General features: G+C 38.6%; 1 protein-coding gene across 14 annotated transcripts in view; it reads right to left on the bottom strand.

Annotated features, from left to right (window-relative positions):
- myo18ab (myosin XVIIIA b) overlaps positions 1 to 13974 on the bottom strand; it is a 249946-nt gene that overhangs the window by 46104 nt on the left and 189868 nt on the right. For all 14 annotated transcript variants that reach the window (XM_063031923.1, XM_063031926.1, XM_063031928.1 and 11 more), the window contains 4 exons: positions 11799 to 11909; positions 10850 to 10954; positions 8921 to 9067; positions 5165 to 5278 (listed from right to left, as the gene is read on the bottom strand). In XM_063031923.1, coding sequence (XP_062887993.1) covers positions 5165 to 5278; positions 8921 to 9067; positions 10850 to 10954; positions 11799 to 11909 — 477 coding nt within the window. The remainder of the gene's footprint in view (positions 1 to 5164; positions 5279 to 8920; positions 9068 to 10849; positions 10955 to 11798; positions 11910 to 13974) is intronic.

The following is a 13974-nucleotide window of genomic DNA, read 5'->3' as shown; positions in this document are numbered from 1 at the left end:
ATGGGACAGGAGGTCCGGGAAGAAAGACGGGGGGCGGGACCCAGAGGATGGGCAAGGGGTATATTCAGAGGTACAGAGGGAGAAAAAGGAGAGAGAGAAAGAATGTGTGTATAAAAATAAGTAACAGATGGGGTACAAGGGGGAGGTGGGGTATTAGCGGAAGTTAGAGAAGTCGATGTTCATGCCATTAGGTTGGAGGCTACCCAGACGGAATATAAGGTGTTGTTCCTCCAACCTAAGTGCGGCTTCATCTTTACAGTAGAGGAGGCCGTGGATAGACATGTCAGAATGGGAATGGGATGTGGAATTAAAATGTGTGGCCACTGGGAGATCCTGCTTTCTCTGGCAGACAGAGCGTAGATGTTCAGCAAAGCGGTCTCCCAGTCTGCGTCGGGTCTCGCCAATATATAAAAGGCCACATCGGGAGCACTGGACGCAGTATATCACCCCAGCCGACTCACAGGTGAAGTGTTGCCTCACCTGGAAGGGCTGTTTGGGGCCCTGAATGGTGGTAAGGGAGGAAGTGTAAGGGCATGTGTAGCACTTGTTCCGCTTACACGGATAAGTGCCAGGAGGGAGATCAGTGGGGAGGGATGGGGGGGACGAATGGACAAGGGAGTTGCGTAGGGAGCGATCCCTGAGGAATGTCACCCTGCCCTCAAGTTTACCTGGTCCATTTCCGACACCTCCCTCCCATTTCTAGATCTTTCTGTTTCTGTCTCTGGAGACAGCTTATCCACTGATGTCTACTATAAGCCTACTGACTCTCACAGCTATCTGGACTATTCCTCTTCTCACCCTCTCTCTTGCAAAAACGCCATCCCCTTCTCGCAATTCCTCCGTCTCCGCCGCATCTGCTCTCAGGATGAGGCTTTTCATTCTAGGATGAGGGAGATGTTTTCCTTTTTTAAAGAAAGGGGCTTCCCTCCACTATCAACTCTGCTCTTAAACGCATCTCCCCCATTTCACGTACATCTGCTCTCACTCCATCCTCCCGCCACCCCACTAGGAATAGGGTTCCCCTGGTCCTCACCTACCACCCCACCAGCCTCCGGGTCCAACATATTATTCTCCGTAACTTCCGCCACCTCCAACGAGATCCCACCACTAAGCACATCTTTCCCTTCCCCCCTCTCTCTGCATTCTACAGGGATCGCTCCCTACGCAACTCCCTTGTCCATTTGTCCCCCCCATCCCTCCCCACTGATCTCCCTCCTGGCACTTATCTGTGTAAGCGGAACAAGTGCTACACATGCCCTTACACTTCCTCCCTTACCACCATTCAGGGCCCAAACAGTCCTTCCAGGTGAGGCAAAACTTCACCTGTGAGTCGGCTGGGGTGATATACTGCGTCCGGTGCTCCTGATGTGGCCTTTTATATATTGGCGAGACCCGACGCAGACTGGGAGACCGCTTTGCTAAACATCTACACTCTGTCCGCCAGAGAAAGCAGGATCTCCCAGTGGCCACACATTTTAATTCCACATCCCATTCCCATTCTGACATGTCTATCCACGGCCTCCTCTACTGTAAAGATGAAGCCGCACTCAGGTTGGAGGAACAACACCAGTCTGGGTAGCCTCCAACCTGATGGCATGAACATCGACTTCTCTAACTTCCGCTAATACCCCACCTCCCCCTTGTACCCCATCTGTTACTTATTTTTATACACACATTCTTTCTCTCTCTCCTTTTTCTCCCTCTGTCCCTCTGAATATACCTCTTGCCCATCCTCTGGGTCCCCCCCCCCCGTCTTTCTTCCCGGACCTCCTGTCCCATGATCCTCTCGTATCCCTTTTGCCAATCACCTGTCCAGCTCTTGGCTCCATCCCTCCCCCTCCTGTCTTCTCCTATCATTTTGGATCTCCCCCTCCCCCTCCAACTTTCAAATCCCTTACTCACTCTTCCTTCAGTTAGTCCTGACAAAGGGTCTCGGCCTGAAACATCGACTGCACCTCTTCCAAGAGATGCTGCCTGGCCTGCTGCGTTAACCAGCAACTTTTATGGGAAGGAAGGATGTTGGGAATGGCGAGGATAGAGTGCTACAGGGGGGATGTGGTACAGGTGGCAGGGAAGGAATGCCAGGGGCAAGGGGTGGTGAAGACACAGACACACTCAGCCCTGAGACACCAGGCAAGGTAATTTTATTCCAAACAATTAGTTTATTAATTGCAGGATGCCTCTTTGGCACTTTCTGCTCCCTCCCCTCTTCCCTTCCCCTTTTCCCAACCATGATTCCCCTCTCTCTCTGCCCCCTTCCCACTCTTAGTCCACAATAGAGACCAGTATCAGAATCAGGTTTATGATCTATCATATATCTCATGAAATTATTTTTTACCACAGCAGTACAATGCAATGCATAAAATTACTACAGTACTGTGCAAAGGTCTTAGGCACACTTGCTATATTAGAACATTAGAAAGCATTTGACACAAACAAGACATTCAGCTCAACAAAGCCAGCCAAATTCTTATTCACATAGTGTGTTGAAATAACTATCAAGTTTAGATTTGAAAGTCTCTAAGGTACTATTCTCAAATACACAACTAGGTAGTTTGTTCCATGTGACCACATCTCGCTGTGTAAAGAAAGCTTCCTGATGTTAGTCTGAAATCTCCCTTTAACCAGTCTCCAACTATGGCCCCATGTCCTTGTTGCTGGACTAATTTTGATGTAGCAGCTGGCATCCACTTTACTTACACCTTTAATGATTTTGAGCACTTCTATCATATCCCCTCTCATTCTATGTCTACTTAGGCTAAAAAGATTTAATTCTTTCAATATTTCTTCATAGTTCATGCCCTGCAGACTTGAAATGAGTCTAGTCATGCTTCTCTGAACTCTCTTCAGTGCCTTCACATCCCTTACACAATATGGTGACCAATATTGAACACAGTACTCAAGGTGTGGCCTCACAAGCACATTATACAGCTTCAGGAGAACTTCTCTAGACTTGAACTCCACTGAACGCATTATATAGCCCAGCATTCTATCAGCCTTCCTAATCGATTCTGTGCATTGTTTAAATGTTGCCAGTGATGCGTCTACCAGGACATCCAAATCCTTCTCATACAGAGCACTTTTTAACTTAAGACCCCCCATTGTATATTTATATCTAATATTTCTACTTCCTATATATAAGATTTTACACTTATTTACATGAAATTTCATCTGCTATACATCTGCCCACATCTGGATTTTGTTTAGATCTAACTGTATTGATTCTGCAGCCTGAACGTTATCAGCCCGATCCCCCTAATTTTGTGTCATCTGTAAACTTTACTAGTTTATTTGTTCTGTGCTTATCTAAATCATTAATGTAAATTAGAAACAGCAGCAGCCCTGAAAGTCATCCCTGTGGAACCCTACTTTTTAAATGATTCTCTCACCATAACTTGTTTTTCTCTGTTTTTGAACCAATTCTGCACCCATTCACACACCTTACCCTGAATCCCTACCTCCTGTAATTAGATTATTAACCTCTTGTGGGGTACCTTGTCAACAGCCTTCTGAAAGTCCAAGTAAATGACATCAACCACTCTATTGTTATCATAAATTTTAATTGCCTCTTCTTTGAACTCCAGCATATTAGTAAAACATGATTTCCCCTTTCTGAACACATGCTGGCTTTCTGCTAACATACCTGTTCTTATCAGCTGCTTTTCCATGTCATTTTTTATTAATATTTCCATTATCTTACCTATGATACAAGTTAAGCATACTGGTCTATAGTTACCAGGGTCAGGGTCACCCTTCTTACACACCAGGACAATGTTAGCCCACTTTCAGTCCAGGGATTTCACCAGTTCTCAATGACTTTTAAAAAATACATGTTAAGGATTTGTATATATAATCACAGACCTCTTTAACTACCCTTGGATATACGTTGTCTGGCCCTGGTAACTTCCAGCCTTTTCAGCTGAAGCAGGACCTCACTTTCTAAGATTTCTAAGTCACTTAAACAACCATTTTTCTCTACACTTACTGGCATATTGCTAACATCTTCAAAGGTGAATACTTTAACAAAATGTGAGTTTAAAATATCTGCTATGTCCTTCTCTGAATAATTTAACACACTACCATTATTCCTAATACACTTAACTTCCTCCTTGATTTTTCTTTTACCACTGAAGTATTGAAAAAATCTCTTGGGGTCAGTGTTGGCATTATCAGCAACATCCTTCTCAACCTGACCTTTGGCAATCCGAATTTCCCACTTGACTATAGCTCTCATATTTTTACATACCCTACAGTTAACATCATTACTATTTTTCTGCATTCCTTCTATAGCTGTCTTTTCTACAATAATTTTTTATGCACATCTTTATTCATCCATGCAGTTGATCTATTGTTTTTATTGCTTCTCCCAACCTTGGGTAAGAACATTTCCTGTACTACACATATCACCTCTTTAAATCAACCCCATTATTTCTCAACTGACTCAACGTCAAGCAGTTCCTTTCAGTTTACCTTCTGAAGTCTTTGCCTTTGCCTTCCTGAAATTCAATCTAATGGCTTTGGTTTTACAGATATAAGCTCTCAATAAACTTTGAGACTAACATTGTTCCTGAAGGCTCAACAACTTCCGTACTTAAAATTCTATCCTGAATGTTACAGAATATCAAATCTAGACAGGCCTTCCCTCTTGATGGTGCATTAATATATATTGGGTCAATAAACAATCATTCAATAACTCAATGAATTCACTTTCCTATAATCCATTAGTCATTGAGTTCTCCCACTTAATACTTGGGAAATTAAAGTCTCCCATATGTGCCTAAGACAGTACACGTGCAATACATCAGCTGAAAGTTAAAAACAGTTTACTTCTGCAGTAGATGGCAGTTGTTTATCAGAAAGGATAATGCATAATTGCAATCCAAATATAAAATGTCAATGTAGAAAATATTTTCTAGTTTCCTCATAATTATTTAATAATTAGTATTGATAATTTTAAATTGTACCCAATTCAGTGTATCACCATATTGAAAGGCATTCACCAGTGTGAAATTTCACTAGCAACACATTTTTAAAATTTTAATACTCGAGTTTTATCATTGCACATGGAATCCTTCTATGCATCCAATGGCTTGTAGACTTCTACGTATTCATATGGAAATCTCAAGTTTTTCAATTTAACTTTGCTGCAAAGAAATATACTTACTGCAACTTTGGCCTTCGAGATATCTTCAATCTGAAGATGCAGATCCTCCATTTCAACTTCCATAGATTTTCGAGCTTTGACAGCTGCAGCACTGGTGAACTCTGATTCTTCAAGCTAACAACAAACAAATAGTTTACATTCTACCTGGTCAAACAAAAATATAAACTGCAATAATTTTTTAAAGTATCAGAAAAGGGAGAGTTGGTGGAAACTACAAACCCCATTTCCAGAAAAGTTGGGATATTTTCCAAAATGCAATAAAAACAAAAATCTGTGATATGTTAATTCACGTGAACCTTTATTTAACTGACAAAAGTACAAAGAAAAGATTTTCAATAGTTTTACTGACCAACTTAATTGTATTTTGTAAATATACACAAATTTAGAATTTGATGGCTGTAATGCACTCAACAAAAGTTGGGACAGAGTTAAAATAAGATTGAAAAGTACACGGAAAAGTCATGCTACTGTGACAATTATAGCCACCTGGGCTCGGGAGGACTTCCGAAAACCATTGTCACTCAACACAGTCCGTCGCTGCATCCAGAAATGCAACTTGAAACTGTATTATGCAAGGAGGAAGCCATACATCAACTCTATGCAGAAACGCCGGCGAGTTCTCTGGGCCTGAGCTCATCTCAGATGGACCGAAAGACTGTGGAACCGTGTGCTGTGGTCAGATGAGTCCACATTTCAGCTAGTTTTCGGAAAAAACAGGCGTCGAGTTCTCCGTGCCAAAGATGAAAACGACCATCCAGATTGTTATCAGTGAAAGGTGCAAAAGCCAGCATCTGTGATGGTATGGGGGTGCATCAGTGCCCACGGCATGGGTGAGTTGCGTGTATGTGAAGGTACCATTGACTCTGAGGCGTATATTAGGATTTTAGAGAGAGATATGTTGCCATCAAGGCGACGTCTCTTCCCGGGACGTCCATGCTTATTTCAGCAGGACAATGCCAGACCACATTCTGCATGGGCTACAGCAGCGTGGCTTTGTAGACACAGAGTGCGTGTGCTTGACTGGCCTGCTGCCAGTCCAGATCTATCTCCTATTGAAAATGTATGGCGCATCATGAAGAGGAGAATCAGACAACGGAGACCACGGACTGTTGAGCAGCTGAAGTCTTATATCAAGCAAGAATGGACAAAATTTCCAGTTGCAAATCTACTACAATTAGTATCCTCAGTTCCAAAATGATTAAAAAGTGTTATTAAAAGGAAAGGTGATGTAACACAATGGTAAACATGCCTCTGTCCCAACTTCTGTTGAGTGCGTTGCAGCCATCAAATTCTAAATTTGTGTATGTTTACAAAATACAATTAAGTTGGTCAGTAAAACTATTGAAAATCTTTTCCTTGTACTTTTGTCAGTTAAATAAAGGTTCATGTGAATTAACATATCACAGATTTTTGTTTTTATTGCATTTTTGAAAATATCCCAACTTTTCTGAAAATGGGGTTTGTACTTCATGGAATTTCTTAGTATAAATTTACTTGCAATCCAAAATTCATCAGTAAATGCCACATTTCCTGAAGCTAATTATTCTCTTAGCATATTCCTGAATCCCATTCCTCCCTTTGTCAAACACTTGCAAAGGAAAGCCACACCCTTAACCTATATAGTATTTTTTTCTGTGTTTAAAACAAAATCATATTCTATTAGTCATAAGAAAAAGGTTAACCATTAAGAAAATGGGTTAGATCACTTTAACAGCAACAACAAATTACTTTGGAAATCCATATGTTGTGGTTGTAATGCAAGTAAGAATATTTCTATGCATTGTCATTATGGTTGGAGACAAAAGAAACAACCAGCACTCAGCCATTTAGACAGAAATGTTTAACTTGCACAAACACATTTACTGGGTCATGTACCACAACACCTATTGATACATTGTATCGCTGGATTCTACACAGTATTTCAGCTATAAATCATGGACTCACTGTGCTTAACCAATTCCACACACGATCAGATATAACCATTCTGTGGCCTCTCTACTTATAACTAATGTTCCACAAGACCATTATTAGCCCTTCATCAAGTTTATATTTTTATTATAAAAGTGGCAAGCTCTAATAACGGAGCTATTTTCAGAGGACCTTATTTATTTTCCCATCCTTTGAAAACAATGACTTACCTTAACTGATTCAAATGAACGTGGCAGTGTACAGTTATCAATACTATGGCTAAAAGTTGGTAACACCAAACGATAGGGCAAACATGTAGGTACTTTTTCCACGATGGCAAAGAACTGAATTGAACTTCAAAATCAGAAAAAAAATCACTATACTTCATCAAATTTGCTCAAGATATTTGCTAGCTTACTGCAGGCTTAAACTTGGTCAAATAACTGGTAAATGTCAAAGTTACATTTTCTGTTGAATTAGAATCCTTTTAAAATTTAGTTTATTGCACTGATGACATTTTTTCAGTGTGATTAAAACATATAGGTTACAACAAAGCCCTTGCCGTAATTGGCATGACCTGAATGAAATTCAGTGTTGGGCTGATAAGCAGAAACACCAGTATTACCTCTCACAAGAAAACATGATCATCAGCACCAAAATTTTCACTTGACTACTGAGTGGAAATGCTAATTTTTTTTTTCTTTCCATCAACAGATGGTCACTTCCTGTATTTTTTTAAGGCCTTCATTGCTTTATTAACCATTTACATTTTATCCATTTTCAAAGAGCGGAGTTTATGGCAGTGACAGAACATGTACTGTAAATGTTAATTACCATAGAATGATTGAATTTGAAGACAAAAGTATGAATATATTACAATGTTTATAGATTTAGAAGGAAAGAATCATCCTTAAGTTTGAACTTCAGCAGGGCATGAAACTTACCAGTGCATATGCTGTGTACAGTTGGGATGAATGATGTGCTAAGATCGTTGCCAGTAATGGCCAACAGCCAAGGGCACTATTTGTAACTTTTACAAATAATTTAAAAGACAGAATATTACCCAAAGCTGAGATAGCTTTTCCAAATTTTGCTGACAATGCTAAGATAGAGCAGTAAACAAGGAGGTGGTTAGGGTTCAGCATTTCCAGGTATATCATTAAAACTAGATATCAGTGAAGATGTGAATTTTGATTTAAGTGCCAATGTGCTTATGAGCATGAAGTTTGGAAGTCTTGATGAAGAGTTTATTGAAATCAACGGTTGAGGATTTTCATACAATGAAGAAATAAATTGTGGGATGCTGTCTTAATAGTCTATCTTCCAGATCTAAAGAAGCTGTAGCCAGACTGCAGAATCTGTTTTGGTTGCTACATCGGAGGGTTTATGTATTGATTAAATCTAGTTAACAGCTCCAATACACATGGATTCCTAAATTATAATGAAAAAGATGGTCTGTCTCAGACTTAAGAAACTGGGGTGGAGATGTTGGAATATGAATTTACACACAATCAGGGCTAGCTGTCCTAATCACATATGGTGTGTAGTTCACAATAACGTGACTGTATATTAGGATATTAATATTTATTCCCTACAGATTCTTTTGGTCAATTCCTTCTATCCAAGTCTTGTGGAAATTATGATTAGTGTTCTACAATCCTCTCAGTCTTTTTTAAGTCTGCTGGGAAATGTACTGTTGGAGAGTAGTGGATTTATATATATTTAATTCTATTGAATTTTTAATTACATTTTTCTCTAATATCTAATTTATTCAACAGAGTAATTTGACTCATAATTCTTGACCAATTTAAGAAACAGTATATAATGAACAAGACTAGAAAGGATTACCTGATTTTTCAACTGTGCAATTTCCCTTTTGCTGGGTGCATTATTTTTGAAGTGGTCCAGCATTATTTGGGCATCAGCCAGAAGAGCTTTTGTACGCCGAAGGTCCTTGCGTAGTCTTTTCTCAGTTTCAAAATCTCTTTCACTGACCTAATTTTTGAGAAAAGACAGCAAAATCTTAGATTTAAATTTAAGTTGCAACTCAAACCTAAACAACTTTATAGTAATTTCAATATTCTATTCATAGCTTTTTCCAGTAATAAAGTTTTGTTCAGGGTGCCATGGTAGCAAAGTGGTTAACGCAATGCCATTATAGCTCGGGGCATCAGAGTTTGGAGTTCAATTCTGATGTCATCAGTAAGAAATTTGTAGTTTTTTCCTGTGAGTGTGTGGGTTTCCTCAAGGTGCTCTGGTTTCCTCTAAAGATGTTCCGGTTAGCAGGTTAATTGGTCATTGTAAATTGTCCTCTGAATCAGCGAGAGTTAGATAGGTGCGTTGCTGGCAGCGCAGCTTGAAGGGCCGGAAGAGCCTCTTCCACGCTAAATAAATAAATAAAAGATTATATAGTTTTTTTATGTTAACGTAGTTGCAGTGCGAATTCTGCCCAGTATCATTAAGACACAGAGATTCAATAGATGAATTACAGCTTTTTTCTTGGATTTATGAAGTAGGTGTTTTAGACTCCTTAAAAAAAAAGAATCCTGGTTATCATCACATTGGATCGAAATTTTTTCCCCATATGGAATGAAGTCTCTTCCCCCAAATATTCATTCAGGCCTTCTGCTATAGATGGGGCAATGGTAATTCTTGCAACAACAATGTAGGGTAATAGTACAGCACCAGGAGTACTGCTTACAGTCTTGTTCTCATTATTTAAAGAGGACTTTACTTTCAATGGAAACAATTCATGTAAGCTTCACTAGTTCCAGCGCTGGGTGAAGATGTTGACAGATGGGGAACAGTCTGTATTCAACTGAGTTTATAAGAAAGAAAGGTGATCTTATACCTGTTATTTTGAGGTCCCTTTAGAATAGAGTCCTTTTGTGGGGAAATATAGAACTAATGGGTATAGTTTCACAGTAAGGGATTGCCTATTTAAGATTGAACTAAGGAGTAATTTCTTTTCTTAGGTGGTTATGAATCTTTGGAATTCTCCATGACAGGCAACTGTGGAGAATAAGCTGTTGAAAATATTCAAGGCTGGAATTGAAAGACCAAGCAGAATCACAGGCATAGGAAATAATCATGGAAATCTTGAAGATCAGATCAGATCATCCACTATCCAAATGATTAGCAGACCAGATTTAAATGGTGAAAAAGTCTATTCCTGGTCCTTTATCTAACATTATTTTCTTCTTTTTGCATTGATAGGTGCTTGCAGAAGCTCAGTATATATATTTTTCAGTTTATCTACACAAATATTTCATTCAAAACAGATTCAGACACCCTTTTGAGAAAAGATCAGTGCTGGAGGCAGAACAAAAATCTGTCCTGTACAGTAAAATTCCAAAAATCCACTATCTTAAAATCTCAACGGTTTGGCACCTGGCTCACATGTGATATTTTCCGTACTCCCCCAAAACTCATTAGGTCTTCCATTTCTGCACTTCTCTGACCTTGATAGTTTTACTGTATATTTTCTAAGCAATATCATTTTCAAAAAGTCACAATGTAAATACTAAAGTTTTTAAAATGAATTACGTAGAATGCACTAAGGACTGGCCCTCGAGCTCAAAATGGTCACTGCTGTATTTCTGCACTCAATGAGTAAATAAAATGTTTAAGATTATTGATTTTAAGCTTGAGTGTATCTCATTTTTATAGTCCAACTAAATCTCAAAATCTAGTAAACTACATATGAGTATTGCAAAATTAATGAAAGTTTAAAATTAAACTGTTGCTTACTTCTTCATGTAGGATTTAATGAATTACCTTTTCACTGACTACAGCAAGCTTGTTTTCCAGATCTCTTTTCTCTCTCAATATTTTCTGTTTATCATCATACTCTTCTTCTAATTGCAGCTCAAATTGTTTCAACTGAGAAAATAAAAAAAGGCATGAGAACACAAATTTAATGATACATTTTTTCCAAAGAGTTTCTTTTTATTTAATGTATTAATCACTTATGTACACAATCACAAAATCCTAAGTCCTACTGAGATTCAGACTTAACTATTAATTGTCTTTCATTTGGCCTCCAGAAGTTAAACAGTGCCCCCCACAAAAAATGTTACCTTATGCTGCCATCTTCCATTAATTTCCTCTTAAAATGTTAATTGTACTCACAACTAAAGGAACAAAAATCAATTTAAACAATCTGAATCAGGATGTATTTTAAACTGACTCGTGTCAGTTGTGGCAACCATGCTAAAATAGGTAAGACTCTGAGCTAATGCTATACCTGTGGAAAATTGGAAAATCAAAAGCCTATATAGGACAGCAGGTTGGAGACTAGTCAAGGGAGCACTGACACAGTCTGAGACCTGAACATAAGAAATTGCAGGAGGGATAGGTATATAAACCCTTGTACCTGTTGAATTATTGAACAAAAATCAGGGCTTTCAGCTCCGTAGTATTTCAAAAGCCATGGGCTTAATGGGTTTTTAAGATCTTCTCTTTTAAAAGTTGTAATAAATTTTCTTTTACGGAAAAATATATTTAACTTTAAGTGGGATCTGATTTTAAAGGAAAACCTGATTGCTACAAATGCTCATCTTAGTTTTAGCTTCTTATATATTTTCATGTCACACAAGCCAAATGCATTAAAAAAGTGTATGCAATTCTGTAACAGTAATGAACATGCCTAAACTTAGATTTTCAAATGCTACCCATTTAATGACAATATTTTTATGTCAATAGCTATTACAAAAATAAAACTAACCTTCTTTTGGCAAGACTGCCTAATTTCTTCCACTTCTTCTTCTTTGCTTTCAATTTCCTTTGCTTGAGTTTGTCTATACCTCTCCATTTCCATTTCTAGCCGAAGCTTGGCCTGAATTTGAGCAAAAACATTATTCTCTAGGAAACCCAAACTAATATCGAAACGAATTACCAAAGAACATGTGCAAAATAACAATGCTTTGTTTGAAACATTCTCCTTTTGACATTGTACTAATTCTCTGGGTGTTAGGTGCCCTCCTGTACTCTGACCAAGTGTGATCCCATTCAAAGTGATTTAATGCAAGACACACAAAATTTTTTGGAGGAAGTTAGTAGGTTGGGTGGCATCAATGGAAATGAATAATCCGTTGACATTTCCGGCCAAGATCCTTCTTCAGGTCTGGAAAGACACTAAAATAAAAAAGGTGGGGAGGGGAAGGAGGATAGTTAGAAGGTGATAGATGAAGCTAAGTAGATGGGAAAGGTAAAGGGCTGGAGAAGAAGGAATTTAACAGGACAGGAGAGTGGACCATAGGAGAAAGAGAAGGAGGAGGGGACCCAGGGGGAAATGATAGGCAGATGAGAAGACGTAAAAGGCCAGAGTGGGGAATAGAAGAGGAGGGGAGGGGGAAGGGAAAAATTATGCATCACAGATTAAACCTTGACCTTTTTCTTCACACAGTTATGACATCTTCCACTGAACATCACTGGATGATAATCAGAAGTATCAATGGAAACATCCGAATTGCTGACTGACATGGAAATTGTCAAGTGGTTTGTAAGGATGTGAAAGTTAATGAATATTTCAGAAGTTCACGTAAATATATCCAGCAATGCCATGGTCACAGTATACACTTCTCCGTGATTGACTGGAAATGCAAACTTTGTACCTTTGGGTAGCTGAGAAATTGCAAAACAAAATTATATTCTTACAGTGTGCACTTCACACACTAAAATTCTCCTAATACATGGCATGTAACATAATGAATAAAAAGATAGCTGAAAGAGGAAAGCAATTTTAAAAGTATAAAATATAATTATAAAGTATAATAATTCAAAGAAAAATGAAAATTTGTTACGGACATCAAACAACAGTGCCTTGAAAAACTATTCAGTCCCTACAACTATTTTCACATCTTACTGTCTCATTTTCTAGATTTAAAATAGTGTATTGAAGTAGGCTATTTTGAGCTAATCTACAAAACATTGTGCATCATGTCAAATCGAATTGTGGCAGCGGGGTCCAAGCCCCACAGCTATCTGAGAGTGAGGAACGACCTGATATTTGGATGATTTAAGCACCAATCCAGATTTAAAAAGGTCAGTGTGTTGGGACTAGAGGCAACGGACGGGCTGGTTCTGCTCGCTGCTCCACAATATTTACTCAGTTCTGTGCTGAACCTTAGTTTCGAATGCTATTTACTTACTTTATTGTTTGCATGATTTTTTTTCTCTCTGCGCATTAGGTGTTTGATGGTTTTTTTTTAAAATGGGTTCTTTTAGGGTTTCTTTGTTTTGTGGCTGCCTTTAAGGAGACAAATCTTAAGGTTGTATAATGCATACAGACTTCGATAATAAATGTACATCGAACTTTGAAATCAAAAGAAGAATTCCAAAAACTGTCAACAATTCAACAGAATTTAAAAACCAAAAGTGTGCAACTGAAAAAGTATTCATCCCCTTTGAGATTACTTCACTAACATTACTCAGGTGCAATCTGTATGTTACCTTACAAACTCACCCAATTTGATGAGGTAGAACATTGGAGGTTAATCTGTTTTCAATGAGTTCATAAGAATAAATACACCCTCTCTCTGCAAGGTCCAACATATGGTAGATTTTCAACAGACCAAACCAAAATGATGACAAAAGAACATTCAGGACAAGTCAGGGAAATGATAATAGAGAAGCACAAATCAGGGGAAGGGTACAAGATCATCGCAAAGGCACTAAACATACCTTGGAGTTCAGTGTAGTCCATCGTGAAAAAGTGGAAAAAATATGAAACCTCAGCCTCAATGTCAAAGTCAGGCTGTCACTCTAAACTTAGTTGCCAAAGAATGGCACTTGTAAGAGAGGCTAATGTGATGCCAACAGTCACTCTGAGTGAACTGCAGAAGTCAGTGGCTGCAAATGAAGATGAAGTTCATCTCTTCACAATTTCTAAGGGTCAGCAA

The sequence above is a fragment of the Mobula hypostoma genome, chromosome 23 (assembly GCF_963921235.1).
Source record: "Mobula hypostoma chromosome 23, sMobHyp1.1, whole genome shotgun sequence".
NCBI lineage: Eukaryota > Metazoa > Chordata > Chondrichthyes > Myliobatiformes > Myliobatidae > Mobula > Mobula hypostoma.
The sequence above is the reverse complement of the archived record's forward strand: the minus strand, read 5'-3'. Positions and strand labels throughout refer to the sequence as shown.